This window comes from Charadrius vociferus, unplaced genomic scaffold (assembly GCF_000708025.1).
Source record: "Charadrius vociferus isolate BGI_N301 unplaced genomic scaffold, ASM70802v2 scaffold400, whole genome shotgun sequence".
In the NCBI taxonomy this organism is placed as follows: domain Eukaryota; kingdom Metazoa; phylum Chordata; class Aves; order Charadriiformes; family Charadriidae; genus Charadrius; species Charadrius vociferus.
The window spans coordinates 1364172-1386241 of record NW_009646556.1 but is presented as its reverse complement, the minus strand read 5'-3'; the positions used below and the strand labels follow the sequence as shown (position 1 = coordinate 1386241).

The 22070-nt window shown below is 39.4% G+C and overlaps 1 protein-coding gene across 1 annotated transcript in view; it reads left to right on the top strand.

Annotated features, from left to right (window-relative positions):
- Nucleotides 1-19906, top strand: part of ESRP2 (epithelial splicing regulatory protein 2) — a 46422-nt gene extending 26516 nt beyond the window's left edge. The window contains exons 10-16 of the mRNA XM_009886409.1: nucleotides 1-170; nucleotides 2282-2503; nucleotides 3777-3963; nucleotides 5209-5401; nucleotides 6428-6605; nucleotides 16342-16453; nucleotides 19422-19906. The exon at nucleotides 1-170 is cut by the window's left edge and continues 126 nt beyond it. Of these exons, the coding sequence (XP_009884711.1) occupies nucleotides 1-170; nucleotides 2282-2503; nucleotides 3777-3963; nucleotides 5209-5401; nucleotides 6428-6605; nucleotides 16342-16431 (1040 nt within the window). The 3' untranslated portion in view covers nucleotides 16432-16453; nucleotides 19422-19906. The remainder of the gene's footprint in view (nucleotides 171-2281; nucleotides 2504-3776; nucleotides 3964-5208; nucleotides 5402-6427; nucleotides 6606-16341; nucleotides 16454-19421) is intronic.
- Nucleotides 19907-22070: the final 2164 nt, after the last annotated feature.

Genomic DNA, 22070 nt, shown 5'->3' with positions numbered 1-22070 from the left:
GGAAAGAGGGACTTCTCTTTGTCAAGTACCCGGATGGCAGGCCCACAGGAGATGCATTTGTGTTATTTTCCTGTGAAGAATACGCACAGAATGCACTTAAAAAGCACAAAGAAATACTTGGAAAACGTTACATTGAACTCTTCAGGAGCACAGCAGCAGAAGTCCAACAGGTTGTAAGAATTGGCTGTGAGATTCGAAACTTAACAGTGAAAACGTTTCTTCTAAAACTTGCACACAAATATTTTGTAGACACCCAGGACAGTCTATTATATTGAAGTGAAGTTCTAGAAAGGGCAATATGGGCTTCCTGATTGGCACGGGAAATTGTGTAGTAGTATTTTTGCTTTTCACAGCCAGTTTTGTTTTTTAACATCCCTTAGATTGTAAAGTAAAAATCATTGGATATTTTTCTTCTACTTAAAGGTTGACTTAAATCACAAAAATAGTTCTAAAAGTATTACTAGATTGATAGTAGTGATGTAGTGCTTCTTGAAAAGCTACAGCGTTGTCTTTGAATTCTGGTCTCCATGCGCAGAATTTCTCTTGTTAAATCCAAATCTGGATGCATTAAAACAGCTTTTCCTACAACTGCTTTCTTGGAAACTAAGAACCACCAGGATGTATCTGACTTTTGGTGAAAGAAAGTGGAATATTGGTTTTCCTAAGATAATTTTCACTTTTTTACTATCTTTCACTTATTATCACCTTCTTAAACTGGTAAAAGCATTTTATTCTGGCACCAGCAACTTGAGCCTGTGAAAAAACATCACATGTGGCATTTTTCTGCCCGACACAGAATGTTTCTAGACTGATAATGCCAAAGGGAACCATTATGATATTTGATCTGGTCTTTGTATAACCACTGGCTATAAAAACTTAATACGGTTACTGTTTCAACTGATGTGACATGAGAAGCCTTTTCCATAGAAGGGATGGGGAAAGGAAAAGATTATCCACACTTGTAAACCTGCCATTTACGCTTAGTACTGTGATATGGAGATTAAAAAAGTCAAGAATCTGATATGTGTATTGTGAAGACTATGTGAAATGGCATGGTAAGATTTTTTTTTTTAATTTATTTTTTTCTTTCTTTCCCCCCCTCCTCAGAACAAGGCTAAATCCTCTAAGGAACAACAACACTCTGTCACAGGGACCAAGTCTTTGCTCTCACTTTTGTTAGGGAGACCTGGATAAAACTTAAATTCTACCAATATGTCATTACTTCTTCCTGTATCACAGCTGTCTAGGGTAGTACCCTAATTTTTTTGCTGCTTGAGCAACAAATGATTTTTTTTTTTTTTTAGGGAATTACAGGCTGCTTGTTTGAGTAATTACAAGAGGTAAAGCCAGCTCTCATCTACTTAGTGTTAATATAAAGTAATTGCAATATTCTATACACAACTGAGGGAGAAGATTTCTGGCCTGAAATATGCTACAAGTAGATTCTTGAAGAAAGGATTCTATTGAGACAAACTCCCTAGGCTGAATCATTGACAAAACAAAAGCTTTGTAACCTCTTTTCTGGTAGCTCTTTCAATGGAATGTATTTGTTTCTGATAATCATCGCTAAATATGTTTTTTAAGCAGTAAGCCCCAACAGCAAGTTATGTTCCTGTTGTCATTTGAGAGTGAGTCAAGAGAAAACACAATGTTGAGATCAAGGTCTCCTATAGTTCTTATCCTTTATCCTTTTTTTTTTTTTTTAAATTCATTTTTTCTTTCTTTTCTTTTTCTTTTCTCCTGCCAGAAACCCTATACTTAAGAGATGAGCACCCAGGTTAAAAAAAACAAGTACCCTCACTTAACCGACCGGGCTTTATGAATTAATTAGAGCTAGGGTTTTTACTTACTAGTTATTTCAGGTCTCAGTTATTTTAAAATGACTGGTTTTAATTTACCCTCATTTAAGTAAGAAGTGTATGTGACAATACTGGTTTATTAGCACAAATGTGGTTTTCAGATGTTCCTTTTTGGGATATTCTAAGATGACCTGTAAATATGCTTTTTTTTATAATGAGATTAGAAGGGTCTGTCATTAGGGTCTAGCAAATTAAATTTGTTAGACTTTCCCTCTCCCCTTCTAAATCTGAAACTTTCAAATGGCCAACAGGAAACTATCCAGAATAATTTGGTTTAAGAAGGCGTGTGGTTTTTTTTTTCCTCTGATGTTGGAAATGGATTTATTTAAATGTGTGAAATAGTATTGCGAGAATTGATTTGTGCTCAGCCAGATGATGTGTAAATCTCTATCAATGTGCTTTTTTTTTTTTTTTGTCAACAGGTACTTAATCGATACATGTCAACACCTCTTATTCCCACTCTCCCAACTCCCATCATTCCTGTCATACCCCCACCATATACCATTGCCACGGGTAGCATACGTGACTGTGTCCGGCTCAGAGGCCTCCCTTACACTGCTGGCATTGATGACATCCTGGAATTTATGGGCGACGCCACAGCTGATATCAAGCCCCATGGAGTTCACATGGTCCTTAATCAACAGGTAACAGGGTTTTGCATGGGAGGGCTAACTTTCCAGTCATTGAACAGGGTTAGAAGTCAGGGTAGCTTACCTGTTCTTGGCTGTGCTTTAGGTCTTCTATAACCTTGAAAAAAATACGATGTTCTGTTTGCTTGTCTTTTCGTTCCTCCCCTTTTGCATACACGCTTGTTTTTCTTTCTATGTATGTATACATAAGACTGGGGAGGATGAAGCTTGTTCTTTTAATGATAGCTTTATCCTGGAGGCTGTCCTAAATAGTCGCTTGTGTTTTGGTCAAGTGCTGGAAATACACAAGACAGAAACATCTCATGTTAGGTGGCATAGCTGCTCTGTCAGCTTTAGGGTTTCTGCTCAATGGTAGCTGTGTTGTTTGAATGGTATTTGTGGAAAAATTAGGTTTTCCTAACTTCTAACTTGATTAGAGACTTCTCGGGCTTTAAAGGAAGTTGGTAATTAAAAACTGTGTTTTGGATATATTTTAATGACATAGGGATAATTCTTCCTTGTTGTCTTGTGTTAAAAATAAACTTTATTAGCCACAGAAATACTGAGGTATTAAAGAAAACAAATGAGAGCGCTCTACTATATTTGCTCTGCTTTTTTGTCAAAGTTTTTAATATTTTGTACACACTGCAATGTCTGTCAGGTTGCAGAAAATCAGACCTGGAAATCAAATTCTAATGTAGGATTTACTAAAGCATGGCTGGAGCTTTATGCTGTAATACTATTACCTACAAAGTAGTTACAGGGAAGGCAAAGCCAGATTCCTCCCAGAGCTTCACAGCAAAAGCGTAAGAGGCAATGTTAATTAACTGCGTCAAGAAAAATTCCAATTGGGTGAAAAGGGGGGAAAAAAAGTCACAATGAGAAATTAATTAAGCACCTGAACAGGTTCCCAGAGATGCTGTGGAACCCCCACCCCTGGAGTTGCCCACATTTCTAGTGGAGAAGGCCATGAGTGGCCTGATGTAACTTGAAAGTTAGCCCCGCTTTGAACAGCATTTGGATTAGAGGGCTCTATACTTTGTTTCCATGCTACATTATTCTCTTCTTCTTTCTGCAGAAGATGGAAGTAGTGTTAACTGGGCAGGGGTTACATGACTCTTGCCTTTCTGCTCCTAAAAATAGTGATTATTAGTCATTGGTGCCAGTTGAGGAAGAACAATAATACAGACTTTCAGTAGACATTTAATCTTAGTACTTTCTGCAATTCTTTGTGCTCTGGGTGTTTTAATAGCAGACTGACGTATGATTATTTCCCCCCCTCCCCTAGGGACGACCATCAGGTGATGCTTTTATCCAAATGAAATCTGCTGACAAAGCCTTTTTGGTGGCTCAAAAATGTCACAAAAAAATGATGAAGGACCGTTATGTGGAAGTATTCCAGTGTTCAGGAGAGGAGATGAACTTTGTTTTAATGGGTGGCACTTTAAATCGTAGTGGCTTATCCCCACCGCCATGTAAGTTACCATGTAAGTCTCCAATTCCTCTGCTCTCTGCTGCTAAAGGCTGATGTGTGGTAGGTGCTGAAGCTTTGTGGCCTTTCACCTTTTGACTTGGGTTTTGCCATAATCAATAATCATCCATCTGTATATGTGCTGAGATTGGAATTGTTCCCTTTGGGCAATAATGGGATTGATCGGAGGCATTTTTATTGTATTTTTCGGTGGTGAGTGGAGGGCAGCAAGGCCTTGCCAGTGAAATTGTTCCTCACTTTGCTTTTTATGGGCATACCGTTCTTCTGAGCTCTGCAGTAGACTTTCCTGTAGTGAAATCTACTTGGAATTAGAAGGATTTTTAAAAGGGGGAGAAATTCTATATTCTAGCTGCCGATGAGTGCTCTTGCTATCTTGCCTTAGAGCATTTAGAAGGTACTCTATGGGCTTATTTTTGAAGGAAAACACCCACTGGGATCATATGCTAACAGACCATAGAGTGGTGAAGTTGGATGGATTTTTTTTTTATTTGTTTGGTTTTATTTAAGATTGCAGTGAACCTTGTTGTGGGACTATAATGGAACTTTACTGTTCTAGTTTGTCTCTAATTGGTCTCACTACCAAATCATGAAGCAGATACTGATGTGTATTTGCAAAATAGTAAAAAGTTGCCAAATATCATATATAAAAACAATTTGACTGCACACCAAGCCAAGCTTAACATTCCTATATAAATCAGGTATTTGTTCATCAAAACGCATCAGATCTAGCAGGGTATTCTTTTTTCCATTTGCTATATCCTAAAAATACTTTTTGAAGCTTCAGGAGGCTTACACATGAAGACTCATGGTCAGCATTTGTGGATGCCCATTTGTAGCTAATGTAATGTAACTTTTGTCCCACAGAGTACAACTTCTGTTAGAAAGAACAGAAGGTGTGTTGGTGTGCACGCCTGCTTTCTCTACGCACATGGCTTTATGCTTTCTTTGAATGACTCTGAAGTTCCCTACTTTCCATTTGCATTTGGACAAGGCTGCTCAGCTCTAGGAGCTGTGAACTCTTAGGAATTGCTCATTTCTAATGCCCCAGTTGTCATTCATGGTGATGTAGCAGGGGTCTCCAGGGGAGAAGCTAGAGAGAAGCCTTTGCACAAGTGTTCATTAATCACGTCTGGATGGTATTAATCACATTGGGATGAATAATTCCTTTCCTATAGCAGAGATCTCCATTCTGATTGTTTTTTGTTGCTATGTCCTGGCTTGTTTTTAGGTCTTTCTCCACCAGCTTATGCCGCTTTCCAAACAGCAGCTGTGATCCCAGCAGAAGCAGCGCTTTACCAGCCACAAGCCCTCTTGCCAGCCACCAGGACTCCCCAGGCCTCTGCGGCTGCTCCTCCAACTGTTACCTACTACCCGGCTCAGGCTGCTCAGCTTTATATGAATTACACAGCTTACTATCCCAGGTAACCCCTAGGCTTAGCTGCTTCTCTTGACATTTCATCTCAGTGGAGCAGGCCACTGTGTGGTCACCTGTGAACACCTCTTTAAATTTATGCTTTAGTGTAGATAATCCTGGGAATTTGATCTTCATCAGCAGAGGCAGTAGCCATTTTACCTGATTCCCTGTGGCCTTGTAATGAAGTTTGGCTTTTCTGTAGGTTCTGTTTGAATCTCATGATAATGTTGGTCTAATATTTAACAGTGTGTTTGGCACCGGGGCAATGTCATCAAGACAGTTCTATTTCTTGGCCAAATGAGAAGCTGTGTCAATACATGCCTCTACCCTCATGCCTTAGTTTGTTCTTGTACTTACAATACTGCTTCCATACTGAAAGACTCATCATAGGTGTGTACTAGGTTTGATTTCTTGTATCAGTGAGACCAAAGAATACTACTTCTGTGTAAGGAAAGCAGATTTCCACCTTTTCCCTTAAGCACAGATGGTATCAGCATGGCTCACTGAAGTCTGGTACTTGAGTCCATGGGGAAATAGCTTGTTCATTGATAGTTGCTAGGCTCGTGACACTAGCCTGAGTATCTGGTAAATTGCTAGATGGGTCCTGACGAGAGATGCTGCGCTACTTGCTGTTTTGTGGCTCAGAAGTACCAGACGTGGGCCCTTGCCTGCTTTTCATGCTATGATTTCCTCCCCTGCCTTTTTTTTAAATTTATGGTTTTATTAACAATCTTAGAACGAGTCATCTGCAGCTACCATTTTTCTCCTTCCATGTGAAATAACAAATGCCACTTTCTGTTTTCAACTACAAATGCTAGCTATTTTCTTTTCCCTCCCTTCTCTAAAAATAAATTATCAGATGCTGAAGAGAAATGAAGAAAGTCCACGGAGTAGTCGACATTGGGACTGCTCGTTCTTCTGTGCTTTTTGGGCCTATTCTCAAATTTAAATTTTCAGTTTCATCTTTGCCTATTCAGAGTTCTAAAACCAGTTATTGGTTTTCATAACAATTTTGCCCCTCTTTCTCTTTCAGTCCTCCGGTGTCCCCTACCACAGTGGGGTATATTGCAGCTCCTCCAGGAGCTGTAGCCGCTGCTGCCACTGCCACCCACACTCCGATTCTGCCCCAGCCTGGAGCATTAGTCCGTATGCAGGGCTTGCCATATAACACAGGAATGAAGGAGATACTCAGTTTCTTCCAGGGGTACCAGGTTAGTATGCAGTCCCTCTCCTTGATACCGTATTTGGACATTCAAGTAACAATCAGTGGGGATCAAACTGGGCAAGTGAGTGGTTTTGGAAACCGCTGAACAAGTGCGCAAGCTCAGTGTTGTATATTTAACTGGCAGACTGAAGTGTAATATACAGTTTGCCTTATTCCTTATATAGTAAACATATCCTAATTTGAAAGCAGTGATTTAGTGTCTTGAGTTAGGGATTGAGTTTGGAGAGGGAGAAAGTGCAGAGCCCCAGCGTGAGTGGGGCTGCGAAGGGGCTGCCAGAGGAAGGTGAGGGCTGCCAAAAGCTTTTGGTCCTGGCCACTTTTTTGTGGGAGCCCTAGGTAGGGTCAGTGTTTGACCTTCAAGACTTAAGCGTTAAAATCTGCTGAGACCAAATTTCTAGTATAAAAGGCTGTGATCTAGGTGTGGTGACTTCCTTGCAAAAGGAGACAGACAAGAAGCCTCTGTCAGACACTCTTTTAAAGACTAATTATTTTGTTACAGGCAGGAACATTTTCCATTAAAACTGCATTACGTTGCAACCTAAAGGAAAACTGTATTTTCCAAACTGTTTTATACTGATAGCAAATATTCTACATGCTATAGATGACTTAGTATGTACTGATTCAGTGCTCTGTCAGTGAGCAAACACATAGACCCTTATCTTCTTGAGGAACATTAGGGAAAAAAAAAAAGCACCATGTACAAACATTTTTTTTCAGCAGCACTTATTTGAATTCATGGAATGGGTCTTTCCATGTCTTCTGCTTTTCATCTCAGAGAATGTTGTATCTATATCCATGTTTTGTCATCACATGTTTGCTAAAAGGAAAGATAATTGAATATGGTATATTCTGGTGAGTATTTAACTTATGTGGATAAGAGCACTTATGCAAATACCAAATCTGCCCTTTTGGTACTACTCAGAAGCTCTGACTTAAAATCCTCTTGGTGGGTCTCAAACCACTATTCAAGTGATATGAGTGAAAAGAAGACAATTTTTGCATGTTTGTCCTTCAAAGTTCTGTAAGTTGGATAACAGTGGTATTGCTAAAGGGTAAGATGCAGATGGATTCTTATTAACGCATAGCAGCACTTAGTACAAAACATTCAGGCATAGTATGTTTTAATTTTTCCTTTTTTTTTCTGTTAAGATTCTTAAAGGACAATGGGCTTTAATTTGTAGAGCCAGATGTCTGCTATGCAAATGAATGTAGACTGAGAACAGATGCTTAAATGTGTATGTTCCAAGTTTTGAGTTTCTGGAAGATACAGTGCTTTACCTGTTGTGGCTTCTCTTTGAATGTTACATTTATGTTTGAAAGTAGTTTTGCATACTTGGTTTTTCAGTGGAAAAATTTGAAGATTAGCTTATGAAAACTGTGATGAATTTTGACAAACATTACAAAGAAACGAAATGTCATTGCATTTTAGGGCTTTTTCTTCAACAGATATTTCCATAGTTCAAACCAAATTCAATTACTTGTGGGTTTCATGATTTCCAAACAGTAGTAATCATTCATCTGTTGCTTTGCCATTGATATTTTACTTTTTTTTTTTTTTTTAAAACTAAATGGGTTTTTTGGTGGATGGATGGTGGGCATATTAAAACCTTAAGTGAGGAAGCCTATTTTCCAAATTGAAATTTAGCTAGAAGCATAAGTGCACTGTTGAAAAACATGACCTGAACCTGTCTGTTCATGGGACAGGTCAGTGACAATGTCTAGTAGCTGTGTCTTCTACTAAAACTTCAGTTTAATGAAATCTGGGCTTTGGGTCTGGTGCTGAATTTGCCCTTTTCCTTGTTTCTGCATTTGGAGAGCAGTTCATAGTGTTTGTATTGCACAATTAAATATTTCAAAAGAATAGAAATTTTGCCACAAGGTGAAAACTATATTCTTCTGCTGCAACCTTCTGTCATCATCAGTTACTGTTATTAAATTGGTCGCCTCTTTGATTTCTTTAGAAGATGTTGTCCAAATGAGATCGGGTTCAGTATCTTGTAAAGGAGCCAAGGAATTATTTTGAATTGTTCTTGGAATCCCACATGTGGTAATGCTAGTTTTATACTCGCTCATTCCTTTAGGGGAAAAAAGAGGTGGTGACTTACTGTATTGGGACAATATTATGTCTCTGGTGCAACAACTAATCTTTTTTTTCTTTTTTCCTCCCCTTTCCTCTCTCCTCACATTGTTTTTTTCATTTTCTGCTGCTGCCCAAGGATTTATTGCACGATGCTTCTGCTCGTTTATAAAGTGAGCCCCTAATAATCGTCAGTGGTTTGGGCATGGTTTTGATCTCTGTATAACTAATTGATGCTGGTATTCAGTGGGCTTCAATGTTGGTATTCTGGGAACCAGATCGGAGATGCTGAGATTGAAGGGTGATTTTTTTGTCTTTGTGTGTCCTTGTCTGGAAGGAACAGGTTTTAAGTTTTAAGTTCTTTCCTTATTGTCTTCTGTTTTCTTCCTTCAGTCTCGGGTTCTGTATATTGCATGTATGCACATGTTGCTACGTAAGCGGAAGCACCTTTCATACCAGACCTGCCTCTTAAAAGATAGACTTTGCTTATCATGGGCTTCAACAAGCTGGTCTCAACATCAGTACATGCTTCTAATAATAAAAAATGTAAAAATGCGCAGATCGGCATTTTAATTTAATTTTATCAGCACTAGCCTCTTGTTTAGTGGTTTATCAGCTTGATTTCTTCTTGTAGTTGTGCTTTCTTGTTTTTATTGTTGAAAACTCCTTCTAGTTTGCATGTGTTTAATGTGTCTTGCATTAAACAGTCTTGAAAAACTTGTGAAGAATTTTAACAGTAAATCTTGGAGATGGTAATTTTCCCCATCACCTTTCTGTATAATATTCTAGTGTACTGTAATCTTCAAAAGAGCTAATATTAGTACTCTCTGATTCAGTACATAATTCCTGTTAAACTGCTTTTTAGTTGTGCTGTTATGCCATTGATTTGACTCCAATCATATACTGGATACATAGCAAAAGGACCCTTAAAAAAAACAGCAACAACAAAAAACAACCAAAATCACAGCAACAAAAAACTCCACTGTACAATTCGGAAAGGACAATGGGATGACAGTAGTTGTTCTGAGAGGTGCTAAAACACCAGCTGCTCAGATGCTGGTCTTTGGGCATTACGTCTGCATAAGGGATCTATGGATGTTAACAGGAAACTTCCCTTATAATTTGAAAAATATGTGATTGTAGAATTAAGAAAAATAATTCCTATTTCAGATCCTATGGGGAAAAGTTTGAGGAAGAAGTAGGGCAGAAATAGTAATTGCATGCAACAGACTTCTCCATGTTACTTTAGGCCGTTACTCTGTACAGTTGCAGAAGCAGTGAGAGAAATCAAGTAAATAAGGAAAGAACAGTTGGGTGATGGACTTACATTAAGTTGTTTGAGCATATCGGAACAAAATTTTTCACTAAAAAGTATTTTTCTTTATTTACTGGATAAATCCTCTATGGATTTTACGCTTTAGCCACTAAATGAATCGGTGAGAAATATGCACCAGTACAGGTTGGGGGCTGACCTCTGGGAGAGCAGCTCTGTGGAAAGGGACCTGGGAATCCTGGTGGACAACAGGGTGACCATGAGCCAGCAATGTGCCCTGGTGGCCAAGAAGGCCAATGGCATCCTGGGGTGCATCAGACAGAGCGTGGCCAGCAGGTGGAGGGAGGTCATCCTCCCCCTCTACTCTGCCCTGGTGGGGCTGCATCTGGAGTGTTGTGTCCAGTTCTGGGCTCCCCAGTTTAAGGACAGGGAACTGCTGGAGAGGGTCCAGCAAAGGGCTACAAAGATGATTAAGGGATTGGAACATCTCTCCTATGAGGAAAGGCTGAGGGACTTGGGTCTTTTCAGTCTAGAAAAAAGAAGACTGAGGGGGGATTTTATCAATACTTATAAATACTTAAAGGGAGGGTGCCAGGTAGATGGGTACAGTCTTTTTTCAGTGGAGCCCAGTGACAGAGCAAGAGGTAACGGGCACAAACTTGACCACAGGAAGTTCTGTCTAAACATGAGGAGGAGCTTCTTTCCTGTGAGGGTGGCACAGGCTGCCCAGAAAGGTGGGGGAGTCTCCCACTCTGGAGCCATTCCAAACCTGCTTGGATGCTGTCCTGTGCAACCTGTTCTAGGTGTACCTGCTCTGGCGGGGGGGTTGGACTAGATGATCTCCAGAGGTCCCTTCCAACTCTGAGCATTCTGTGAGTCTGTGATTTCTAGTCTCCAAATAATGACCTAATTTTATTTTTTTTTTTCTTCTTATGAGAATGCATTTTTATTGCTAACGTTGCCGGAGTTGCTATTCTGACAAGAAGTGTTAGGTTTATGTACAAGCATGGTCTTAGCTGACCAAAAGCTAAATCACAGCCGTTGTCTTTGCTCAGATTCAGCATGCATTTAGTAGTCCCTGCCCAGTTTCTTGGAGGCTGGCGTGGTTATAAAGTGAACTCACATCTGCCTGAAAAAGACTGTGTGGATTAGGTCTTAGGAAGCAGACTTGCCGTTTAGGTAAGTTGCGTATAAGAATAGTAGGATGTTTCATTCAGAACTATTAAAAAAAGTAACCCTGGAGAAGACTAAGATTTCGGGGCCGCGGTCACCATCTCGGCTTTGTTTACAGTCTCCTGAATTTGCTGAAAAAGGCTAGGCTGGAAATGCAGGGACTTCTTTGTGTACATGTTTTTATGTAAGAGAAGCTTAAAATAAATACTATTCTTTAAACCCATGCTGGGTTTAGGTGCCTTTATCTGCAGCTTTTGCAGTATATTAATCCTCCAAGTCTTCAGAGAGACAGAATTTGAGGCTCGTTGTTGGGAGGGGAGGAGTGTGGCTTGTGCTTAAAACAGTAATAAGGAAATGAAGGGAAGTGGATGGATGGCTAAATTCCAAGGGCATTAACAACATTTCTCTCTTGTATCAGGACAGCAGGCTTCATTGTTACTGACTTTTTAGGGATTAGTTTTTTTTCTCTGAAATGCATGATTGAACAAAGAAGTATTCTCTATTTCCTATGGGTTCCTTTTGAAATCTGACGCTTTGTAGTCCGAGAGAGATACCCCATCGTCTGTGTGCCAGTTCTAGGCATAGCACCTTCTGACTAGGGAAGGGAAGGGGAAGAGGATGTGGTAAGAGGAAGAATTCCTACTTACTGGTATTTAAAGACATCATTATATGCTCACCCCATGCATTCAGAATACAGTATGCTGTTTGTTTTTCTTTATCCCTAAGTTTATCTTCCGCCTGGAAATGTTGCCAGTGTGGAGAAAGCATCAGTGAGGCTGGGTCTAGTAAATTAGCAGTTACTGTTTCTGTCTGTGGCCTCCCATGCTTGAAGCAAGAGACTAAAGTGGCACCACCTTCGAGCTGTATTTCCGGCAACAGGTGTCACATATTTCACTGTTCCACAAAACATTCAGGTGTTATCTGTTCCACAGAGTATTTAAGTGGTATACGTCATTGGCAAAGCCAATTTAGGGTATTCCTACTGACTCTTGTGCCAAAGGCTGCAGTTACCTATTCATCAAACCAGATTCTATGTTCCAGACTTTATCTAGTCTATATCTAGACTTTTTCCCAAAGTCTGACAGCTGGACTTCTTCTCTTTGGGAACTGTTCTGTGATAGAGTTTACTGGCAGTTTTGGTTAGAATTGCAGCCGCAAGGCTGAAGTGGCCATTCTGCCTGTGATGTTTTCCTTTCCAGGTGGGGACCGTTTTTATCTTTCATTTCCCCTTGTTTTTTTTCCCAGTTGGGGCATGTTTAAATATACTTTCCAATTTTAGTTTTGTTTTTAGCAATGGATATGTTTTCCCCTAGATTGCTTTGCATATGCTGTTTTAGACTGATCTTTGAATGTCCACTGTAGGGATTACAAAAATGAAAAGGAAATCAATGTCTCACTGTTTAGTGACCCATTTAAATCTGTGCACAGTCTGTGAGGGGACAAGGACAGTTCCATAATTCCTCTCAACATAGCAGGTATTTCTGAAAGAAATAAACCAGCTTGAAGAAAAAGAAAATACATGTACAAGGAGAGAGTGTAGTACGCTACCTCTTTGTTAACCAGTCTGTGTCTGATCCCTATCATCTTAAAAAGCTTTGCACTGGTGTAAGGATAGCAGATAGTCTTTCTGGGAGATGCTACCATACTGGAGGTAAACGTTGGTCAGAAATGGTCATCTCCTTTAGGAGAGAGGAGTTAGTGTTATTTAATACACACCTGTCATTTATTATTATTATATAGTCTATTGTAATATGTTATTTAATATTATAATAAGTGTTATTTAATATACATGAGTTGAAATATCTCTGCCATTTGAAATGTTAATACCTATTTACCTTATGCTTGTAAGGTAAACTGCTGATTCCGTAAAGGAGCAACATGTCCTTCAGGAAATGTTTTGCAGTTATGAAGAGAGATGTCTTAAGCTATAGAAGTCCCCACTGTCACAGGGGATTTAACAAGAATAATAATGTCCGGAATGGAAAACACCATTCTTCACTATTCAATGCAATCTCTGTTCCAATCAGTTGTGGGGTTTTTGTTCAGTATATATGCATATTCTTCCTGCCGTCTTGCAGCCTGCTGTAGGAGCTAATCGTTGACCCCAGAATTTTATATTGCTACCACTTGCAATGGTTCTGTTTTGCTTCATTCTCCTAGGTTATGCTCTAAATGCAAACCTTATCCCATACCTAGTTTCCATATTTAGTCTTCATCTTCCTTGATCCTAGCTCTCATCTCTGGTCACTAGAAGTCAGTATAGCACCAGAGTGAATGCTGAAACAGTATTTTGATGTCCCTAACATCTGAGGCTGACTTTTCCAATGGAGCTCTTCATTTAAAAATGGTATTCTGTGCAGTCTTCCTTAATAGACTAAACTAGGCTTCTCGATGGCTGCTTCAAGGGGAAAAGAGAAATTGCTTTATGGTCTGAATTTATTTCTGCATTCTCCTTCAGTCGTTCTAGGAAATAGGTCTCCCCTGTTCATCATCTATGAGCCTGTGAGAGTATCGAATTTAATAGGATGAGATGAAGGAAAACTTTGATAGAGATTGTATTCCGCAGCTTAAGTAATGGCTTAAAAAGCAGGATTTGCTACTGTGTCATTCCGGTAGACCACTATATTTTAATGGTACAGTTGACATACTGAGAGTAAGTGGAAGTCCCTGGGTGAGAAAGAATCACAGAACCTTTTAGGTCGGAAAGGAAGTCCAACCCCGCAAGAGCTGTGAGCTCAAAGGGAGGAGGGGACAAGGCAGCAACTCTGAGGAAAGAGCCTGTATTTCAGTTCAGAGACGAAAGGAAGGTGGGAATTAGATGGTAGTGGGATAAGAGGAGGGTTGTGGAGGCCCTAACAGTGAGGTCTGCATTTAATTTTACTTCATTTAAATTTAAGGGGAGCTATTCCAGTATTTGCTAACTTAGCGGTTGCTTGTGTGTTAAGGGCGGGTATTTGAAAATACAACATAAAGTTTCATATTATCTCAGTATTGTCGTACTGTCTCAGGTCTCAGTAACGTTTATACAGGAAACAACCTGCTAAAATCTAGCTCAGTGAACTTGCAACTGGTTATAGTGGGGGGGGTTAAATCACTAGGTGGTAATTTTCAAATCTAAATGGAAGCAGAATTTGGCCTGCTGCATTGCAGGTGAAGCCAGGAAAACTGTGTTTCCATTTTGAGCACAGTGAGTTCATAGGTTTACCCTTGGCTTTACCCTGTTTATCCTGTGTGGTTGGATGATTGTGTTTTGTTCTTACGGGTTTCTGAAATGCATAGAGAATCAGAAGTATTCATGATCATGTACTTCCTCAGGCAAATTGTTAGTTGCAATTTCATTCACAGGGACTAAGAATTCCCTCACTTATTTCCTAGCTTGGTTTGCAGTACTGCTTTTTGAAATCTGTAAGTTTGAAGAATTTACTGTTCTACTTCTGTTTTAATTAACTGCAGTCTCTTACCTGTCTTTCTTGTGATTAGAAGTTGCTCCTATAGCTTGGTATTTTGATTCTTTTTTTTCTTTCTTTAGGCCTGGGCCTAAGCTCTGACAACTTTGACATTCCTGTGCAGAGATGTTTTCTGACTTTCACGTTTTCCTCATTGTTTATGCATTTCAGGTGTAACCTTTTAAACACTGTCCCTCACAAAAGACTATACACCTTTACCTACTGTACATCTACTGATAATCTAAAGTATGTACTATCTTGAGACATTCCTTCCAAAGAGTAAACTTACATTTTGTAGATTTGTTTCAAGGGCAGGTCTGGGAAATGATAAATCTAATATTTGCACGGTCTGGTTGCCCTGGCAGAGGTATCTAGAAAACACTTCTTATATTTATCTTTTACTTAATGGCATGGGTCTAGATGTGAAGGTGGCTAGAAATCAGTAGTAAAAATTCTAGAAGGTTCTTTTCTTTTACATTCTCTGGGCTCTTGGTTATTGTTCTCTGTGGAAGGTGTATACTGTGATGGTTGGTTTTTTTTCTTTTCAATTTCACTTTGGATGGATACAATGTGTCCTGTATGCCCAAATATAATACCTTTTTCTCCCTAAGCTGGCAGGAGACTTTTTGTATTATAGAAATATCAAAGGAAGGCAGCATAGTAGTCTACATTATGTGCATTTGGCAATCCTCTAAAATGTTAGTGCAAAACAGCCATTTTAGGTAGAGACAGGCAACTCTTCTTGCCACTGTAAGGGTATTCTATAACTTGGGTTGTACTAAACACTTTGTCTTACAGGAGCCACTGCAGTAGTCTTTGTAATATGTGCAAGTATGGTCAGTCCCTTTCCAGGATAGGTACTTTTGGAAAGATTGAGAGATAGATACAAAACAATGTTTCATATTCCCCAAGATCTATCTACTGACTATAGATTTCACGTTTGTACCAGTCCCTCCAATAGTATGCATGAGTACTGTTGAGATTCAGGATCTCAAGTATTTCTTAGATCTGATCCACATGTGGGGTTTTTTGTTTTAATTTATTGGTGTGACTATACTGTACAGTCACTGTTTCTATTTTAATATTCTTCTACTACAAACCTATCATGATGCAGTGACACTGTATAGGTTATTTCTTTTTCCTGTATGGAAATATACTATACTAGTATAAATACTATTTTATCTTTCAAGTGCATTCATGATGGGACATTGCTTTTCTTTAGCTACACTGGTGTGTAGTCTATGCAATGCAAATATTATACATAGCTGAAGTGTTTATCACACTGTCCTAGAGAAGCTGCAGTTTATTTCCATGACTGCATAAAAGGTCTGAACAAGATCCATACACTACTTCTAATCCCTCACTTCAGTATGTGTGCTGGAAGATGCTCGGTGAGAGTCATTACTGGAAGCACGATTATGCAAACTTAAGATGCTGCTGTCTCATGAGTAGAAGGAAAAAAGAGCACTTCGTCTGAACTAGTTCCCTTCTTTGATAAGGAACAGTTCAAATACACAGTTTAGAATATTCCCCACATGTGTTTACATTAAATTTATTTCTACAACCGGTAATTCAGTTAATGCATTTTTTTTTTTAATCTTGCATAAAAACAGTATCTGTCAAATCCACTGTCTCCTGCCAGTTATTATAGCTGATGCTCTTAATTATGGTTGCAAATGATCGTGTGTGTGGCTTGCTGTACCAGAACTGTTCCTTCTCTTGCTGATTATCATATATCACACTTGTACTGTAGTATGCACCTGATGACTACAATGGCCTTATTCAGCTGAGCGATCAAGCAAGGAGTGTGTTACAAGCACCGAAAGAGTGGGTCTGTTTGTAACTCTTTGTAACTTCTGAAGAAGGTAAGATGCGACTGGCAGAAACTGGTTCTGCAGTGGTGAATGGGAACGGAAAGAAGGGCTTGGTGATACAGAGTTTTTTGCTTATGGTTTTTCCCCCTTCTTAGCTTGCGTTGGGATCCTTGCTTTAACCTTTCTGCTTTTGTCCTATTAAAAAATCAACTAACATAAAGAAATAGGCTAATTGTGATCTGTAGTTGAGGGGATAGCAGTGGTGGAGGTAGTACGATTGCCTGGTTCTGCTCAGATGGCATGTTAAACTTCCAGAAGTCTTTATTAGTGTTTGTTTCTCATGTGAAGCTTCCAGTCCAATATTTTATTTTTAGCATAGCAGTAGAAGATGATTTTTTTTTCTTGACATGGCTACAAAACGCACACAAATGTATGTGCAAAAAACCCGAAATTTCTAGCTTTCTCTTTCCTGTATCACATAGCTGTCTAGAGATAATTTCTCTGTTTCTTGATCTCCCTAATGCAATGTGAGCTTTTTTTTTTTTCGGAGGAGGTTTCTTTCGTATAGTGGCTTTCTAATACAACTAACTAAATTTGTTAATGGTAAACTTCCTCACGTTTTCGGCACTAACACGTAATTCTGAAAGAAATTTTGTTGTGACCTACACAGAGTTTGTGACTTCACAATACTGCTGTATTCCATTCAAAATGCTATTGGTGAGTTACTGTGTTATTTTTCTCCTTAAACAAAAACCAAACAAAACTTTCACTACAAAAAATGACAATCAAACACTGTGCCTTGAGAGAAGTACCTTCATAAATAAAGCTACCTTCACATAATCACCATCAACTTGGTTGTTTTCAAATTAGTTGGTTTCTCATCTGCTAAGAAGGTAGATTAGAGGCTGCATGGTCTGGTGGTGTACAGAAGAACACCCATTATTATTTTGAGCATTTCCATATTTATGTGACCTTGGACAGTCTGTTTGGCTCTCTTGTTTCACCCAGATTAACTGGAAAACCAGATCAGCAGTAGGGTTCTACTATGAATGAGATGGAAACAGTCTTTGATGAGAAAATAATTCAAGGAGTAGCTCATCTTGAATTCTAAGCAGTTCAAAGTAGTATCACAAAGATAGCACTCCTTTTAGAACAAAACACCCAGAAAAAGTTTCGTACGGATTTGAATCTATATTTTAAAAAAATGTATGTTCCTAAATAAAACCTATTTCTATCTAGAAATCTATATAAATAAGAACCTAAACCTACTGTGTCTTAAAATGAAACTGAAGGGGTTTATTTCACGTTTTAAAGTATCTTGCATGCAGAACCTGTAGACTTCTCTGCTAACTTTCTATGCAACTCTTACAATGTGAATTTCCAGATCCTTACCTTGGTATTACACCAAGGCTGCAATTTAAACTACTTTTTAAAGCTCTCCTCTGTGCTCAGAGGCCTAACCGTGCTCCACGTGTGTTTTCAGCTGACTCTGAACTTCAGTATTGAACTTACATTCAGGACTGATGTGTTAAATGACTTGATCCCATAAGGATTAACAGCAAAGAGCTGGTTTGGAGCAGACCATCTTTTAGCTCAGATTTGCGGCTCAACCCAAATTGTGTGCCACTTTCTCTTTGAGCACAGTGTTATTCTGAAATAAATCAAGATTACTTCCAAACCTGAACTGGGCTTCAGACGTGATGTTTTATTTGTCTTTGGATTTCTTTCTGCATGCTATTTCTTGACTAACTTTAGTTCTGTGAGAAGAAATTATATGAAGTTTGTACTGACTGTCTTACATATGCTTTTAGTTTCTAAAGCGTGCTGTTGTTCGTATCTCAAGAACACTTTCATTGCATGCTAAGTGTATTGTGAGTGAAGCTCTGGCATGTACTTGCTTTATTTTCATATGTTTGGTTGTAAAGCTGATCAGAAACTGCTGCTGGTAATAACTGAGAAGTCTGATATTTCTTGCAGTATACCAGGCACACACAAATTCTACAAAAAGTGAAACAAATATTGTAACCTTTTATAAACTCATGAGCATGTGTGTCACACGAACTTAACTTGAATTGGGTTAATACTTATAAAACTGGTTGGTTTTCCAGCATAGATGTTATGTTTTTTCTGGCACCGATTTCTCCAACAAACTAATCTTGTATGCTGAGCTTTTGATTCTTCAACCTTTTGTTTTGAAACTTCACTAAGATCCATTTCTACTCAACAAATAGGGCTTCTGAACTTAGCTTGGAAGGACTTCCAGCATGTTGTGAGAAATGGCTGGGGTGCCATCGGGCAGACAGAGATGTCTGCTTTAAACTCGGCGTTTTGAAGCTGCCTTTTAAGAATTCACGAGGGCAAACGCACTCGAAAGTAAATCAGCTCCAATGACTAAATAACTCATTTTCTATCTTGCTTTTTTCTAAGCCTTGTCAAAAATACAATAAAGGTTTCTTGAGTTCAGTTGGACTGCACCAAATTTTACTTCATTTTACTGAATAATCTGTCTTGTGCTGTATACCTGTGTTAAATTCAGCTCATCCTCCCGACACAGAACTCTCATACAGCTATATAATTTTATTTTTTTTTTTAAAAGTTTGCATGTGAGTATTCACATGCCTTATAGCCTTTGTCACTTGGCCAGCAGTCCACATAGTACAAGAATTATTCACTGAATGCCTGGACTTTCTTGCTCCGTTTACCCTTTATTAACATCTAAGTCTTTCTTTTCTTGTCAACCAACCTTTAACCTGAATTACTTCTTTAGCAAAATCTTTGTGTGGAATTATGTCTATTTCATTCTGTTCAACACAACAGCAGAATAAGAGCTGCTGGTGTTCCCCAAGACAAGCTTTTAATCTTTGGTCCCTTATCCTCCTTCATGTTCTCACATCCAGAATCTTTTCGCCAGAGACACAGGAGGGGAGTGAACCAGATGCACAGCATTAAAAACTGCATTTCCAGGTGTGGTCTCTGGTCTTAACAGGTTTTTTTCTTTTGTCATCTTGTACCATTGCAGCTCCACGCAGATTCCATCCTTGTGCTTTACAACTTTAGTGGCCAGCCCAGTGGAGAGGCATTGGTGACTTTTCCAAGCCTGGATCTAGCTAAGAAAGCAGTGGCCGAGAAAAACGGACAGCTCCTGGGAAGCCGCTACGTAGAACTGTACCTGGTCTAACTAAACACTCTTTGGGGGATGGGGAAAGAATGTTGCACTAAACACCGTGCCTTTTGCAAAATAAGAAGTCTTCCCTTGCCACCCAGGCAGCAGCAAATGTGCCTTTTCAGCATAGTATGTTGGAATGTAGAGTGGTACGTGTCCTGTATTTAATTTGAAAAATGGCGTATCCTATGCCAAAGATAAAGTGAAACCAAAAATTATGCAGTTAATTTACTTAATTTCTAATATACTTGTTTAAAAACAAGCAAACCCACTCCTGGTATCTGGCTAATTCTGAAGACAATCTAATAGCACTTCAGCTATCGCAGCCGTGGGAGAAACCTGTTCAGTAGCATTTGAAGTGGAAAGCGAAGCTTGAGTCATTCAGATTCTTCTGTGTTTAGTTTTTAAGAGTTTACACTTGGCAAAGTGTCTGGTTTTTGTAGAGTTTAAACATCTTTAGAAAGGTCTTTTGGAATGCATAGCTTTCCCAGTTCAAAGCTTAGATCATATTGATTTGTTTTGTTTTGTTCTTGACTGGAAATCAGGATGCTGGACCCCAAACGCAATTGTGCTTTCTCATGTTTTCATTATACATTGTTTTGCAAAAGCCATATTTGTCTGTCTTACCAATGTACTGCTGCCAACGTGTAAAGCAAAAAAATAAAAATGATAGCAAAACTAGGAAAATCCTCCCTGCCCACCCAAAACTCCCTGTCCCCAGCCCCAAACTTCTAATCTCTACAGGACAAAAATGGCACATAAACCTGAGTACTACTAAGTTATATTTTTTTTTATTTAAGCATAATAGCTTTCAGATACTGTATTAAAGATTTTGCTCTAGTTTATGTGCATGCAATTTGTTTACATCTTTAAACTACTTTATTTGTATATTATGAAACAAGATACGTTGAAATCTCAATCCTCTAGTGCATGCTTTTTTCTTTTTCCCCTGTGTGTGTATATACATAAGCTAGAAGAAGTACTTTTACGTCATGTAGCATGTGTTTAAAAAAAGACATCTGCTGTAGAAGCACTAAAATGACTTTGTTTTTACTGTGCCTTACTTCAAAACCATTCCAAGTGCAATACCAGCAGAGCAAAACGTAATGAATCCTGTTGTGACACGTTCATGGATGTCTGAATTGATTATTTTTTTTTTGTTAGTGTACAATTTGAGTTGTACTTAAAAGAACTGAATGATGTATGCTTCTTTATATTACAACAAATAAAAGAGATGCTTACTATGTGTGTTGGCGTTTGAAAGTAACATGTTTTGTTTTAATGTATTTTTGGGTGGCATAATTTTCTGATATATAACCTTTTACTCACTTTTCTCTTTCTCCTATATTTAGGTAAACCTTGTGAGAGTCGCGTGGGTTTTTTTGGTTTTTTTCTTTTCTTTTCGCATGTGCTGGTAAAGCCAGAAATATGCATGATGTATATTTCTGTATATAGCAGAACACCTTTTAGGCAAGGATGTAACTGTTTGCATGCTTAGTTCCCTCCTCCTGGTGCCAAAGGAAACAAAGTATTGAACTTGAAATTGCATTCATATTTGTATTTAATTGGCCTAATAGGTCACTCCCTTTTCTGTGCAAGGCGAAATGCTGTGTTTATGTCATGATGGAGCCAGGCAATCTTTTTGTAGTAAAAATGGAGAAGGGGGTGGGGAAGTAAGTTTGTTTCTCTCTAGCCAGAAGCATCCCATGCCCCGTGCCATTTCATCGTTAAAACCTTCTATCTGAAGGTCTATCTCAATCAGGGTGACTGGAGCGAAAGCTTTTACATTATTTTAAAGTGGGACTGTTAAAACTAATCTGTTTCCAAGATTTGTCTTGGCGAAGTCTACCAAAAATCTTACTTTGAAAGTTATGCTAGAGAGGACCGAACCATTATAACTTGTGCTGCTGAGGAGAATGCTTCTGCTGTTTAAAATCCTGGGGAGTCTCTCCTGAGCAGTACTGTACAGCCCCTCCGTGCTGCTGCATCCTGCCGGGGTCTGCCTGGTCACCTCTTTGCAATCACCTGAAACATCTTATTTTTCTCTTAATAGCCTGTGTGAAACTTGTGGTTTCCTGTTAGCCAAAACCACGCTTAATCTCCTAAAAGCGTATATAGTCTTTTTACAGCTCCTTCCCTTGTTAGTCCATGATTTACGCCTTCCTCGCTGGCTGGGGAAGCTGAGCGGGGCTGGGGTGTAACACCTCAGCCGCGCTGTAGGTGTACACGCTCCCCGTGCGCTGTATCACCTTTATAGCACCGTACGAAGCTTAAAACCCTTCCGCGCAGCCCCGCGCTGGTGCGAACGGGCCTGGGCAGCGTGCTCCACCGCTTGCGACGGCTGTCCCTGGTGCAGACGAAGGCTGGGAGCGGCGCTGCTGCTGCTGGCCGTGTTTCGGGGTGAGGGGAAGGCGGGTCCTTCTGCGCCCCCCGGCTCTCCCCGGCCCTCCTCAGCCCGCTTCCCGCCCGCCTCGCGCTTCCCGCCCGCCGCTCCCGTCAGCCGCG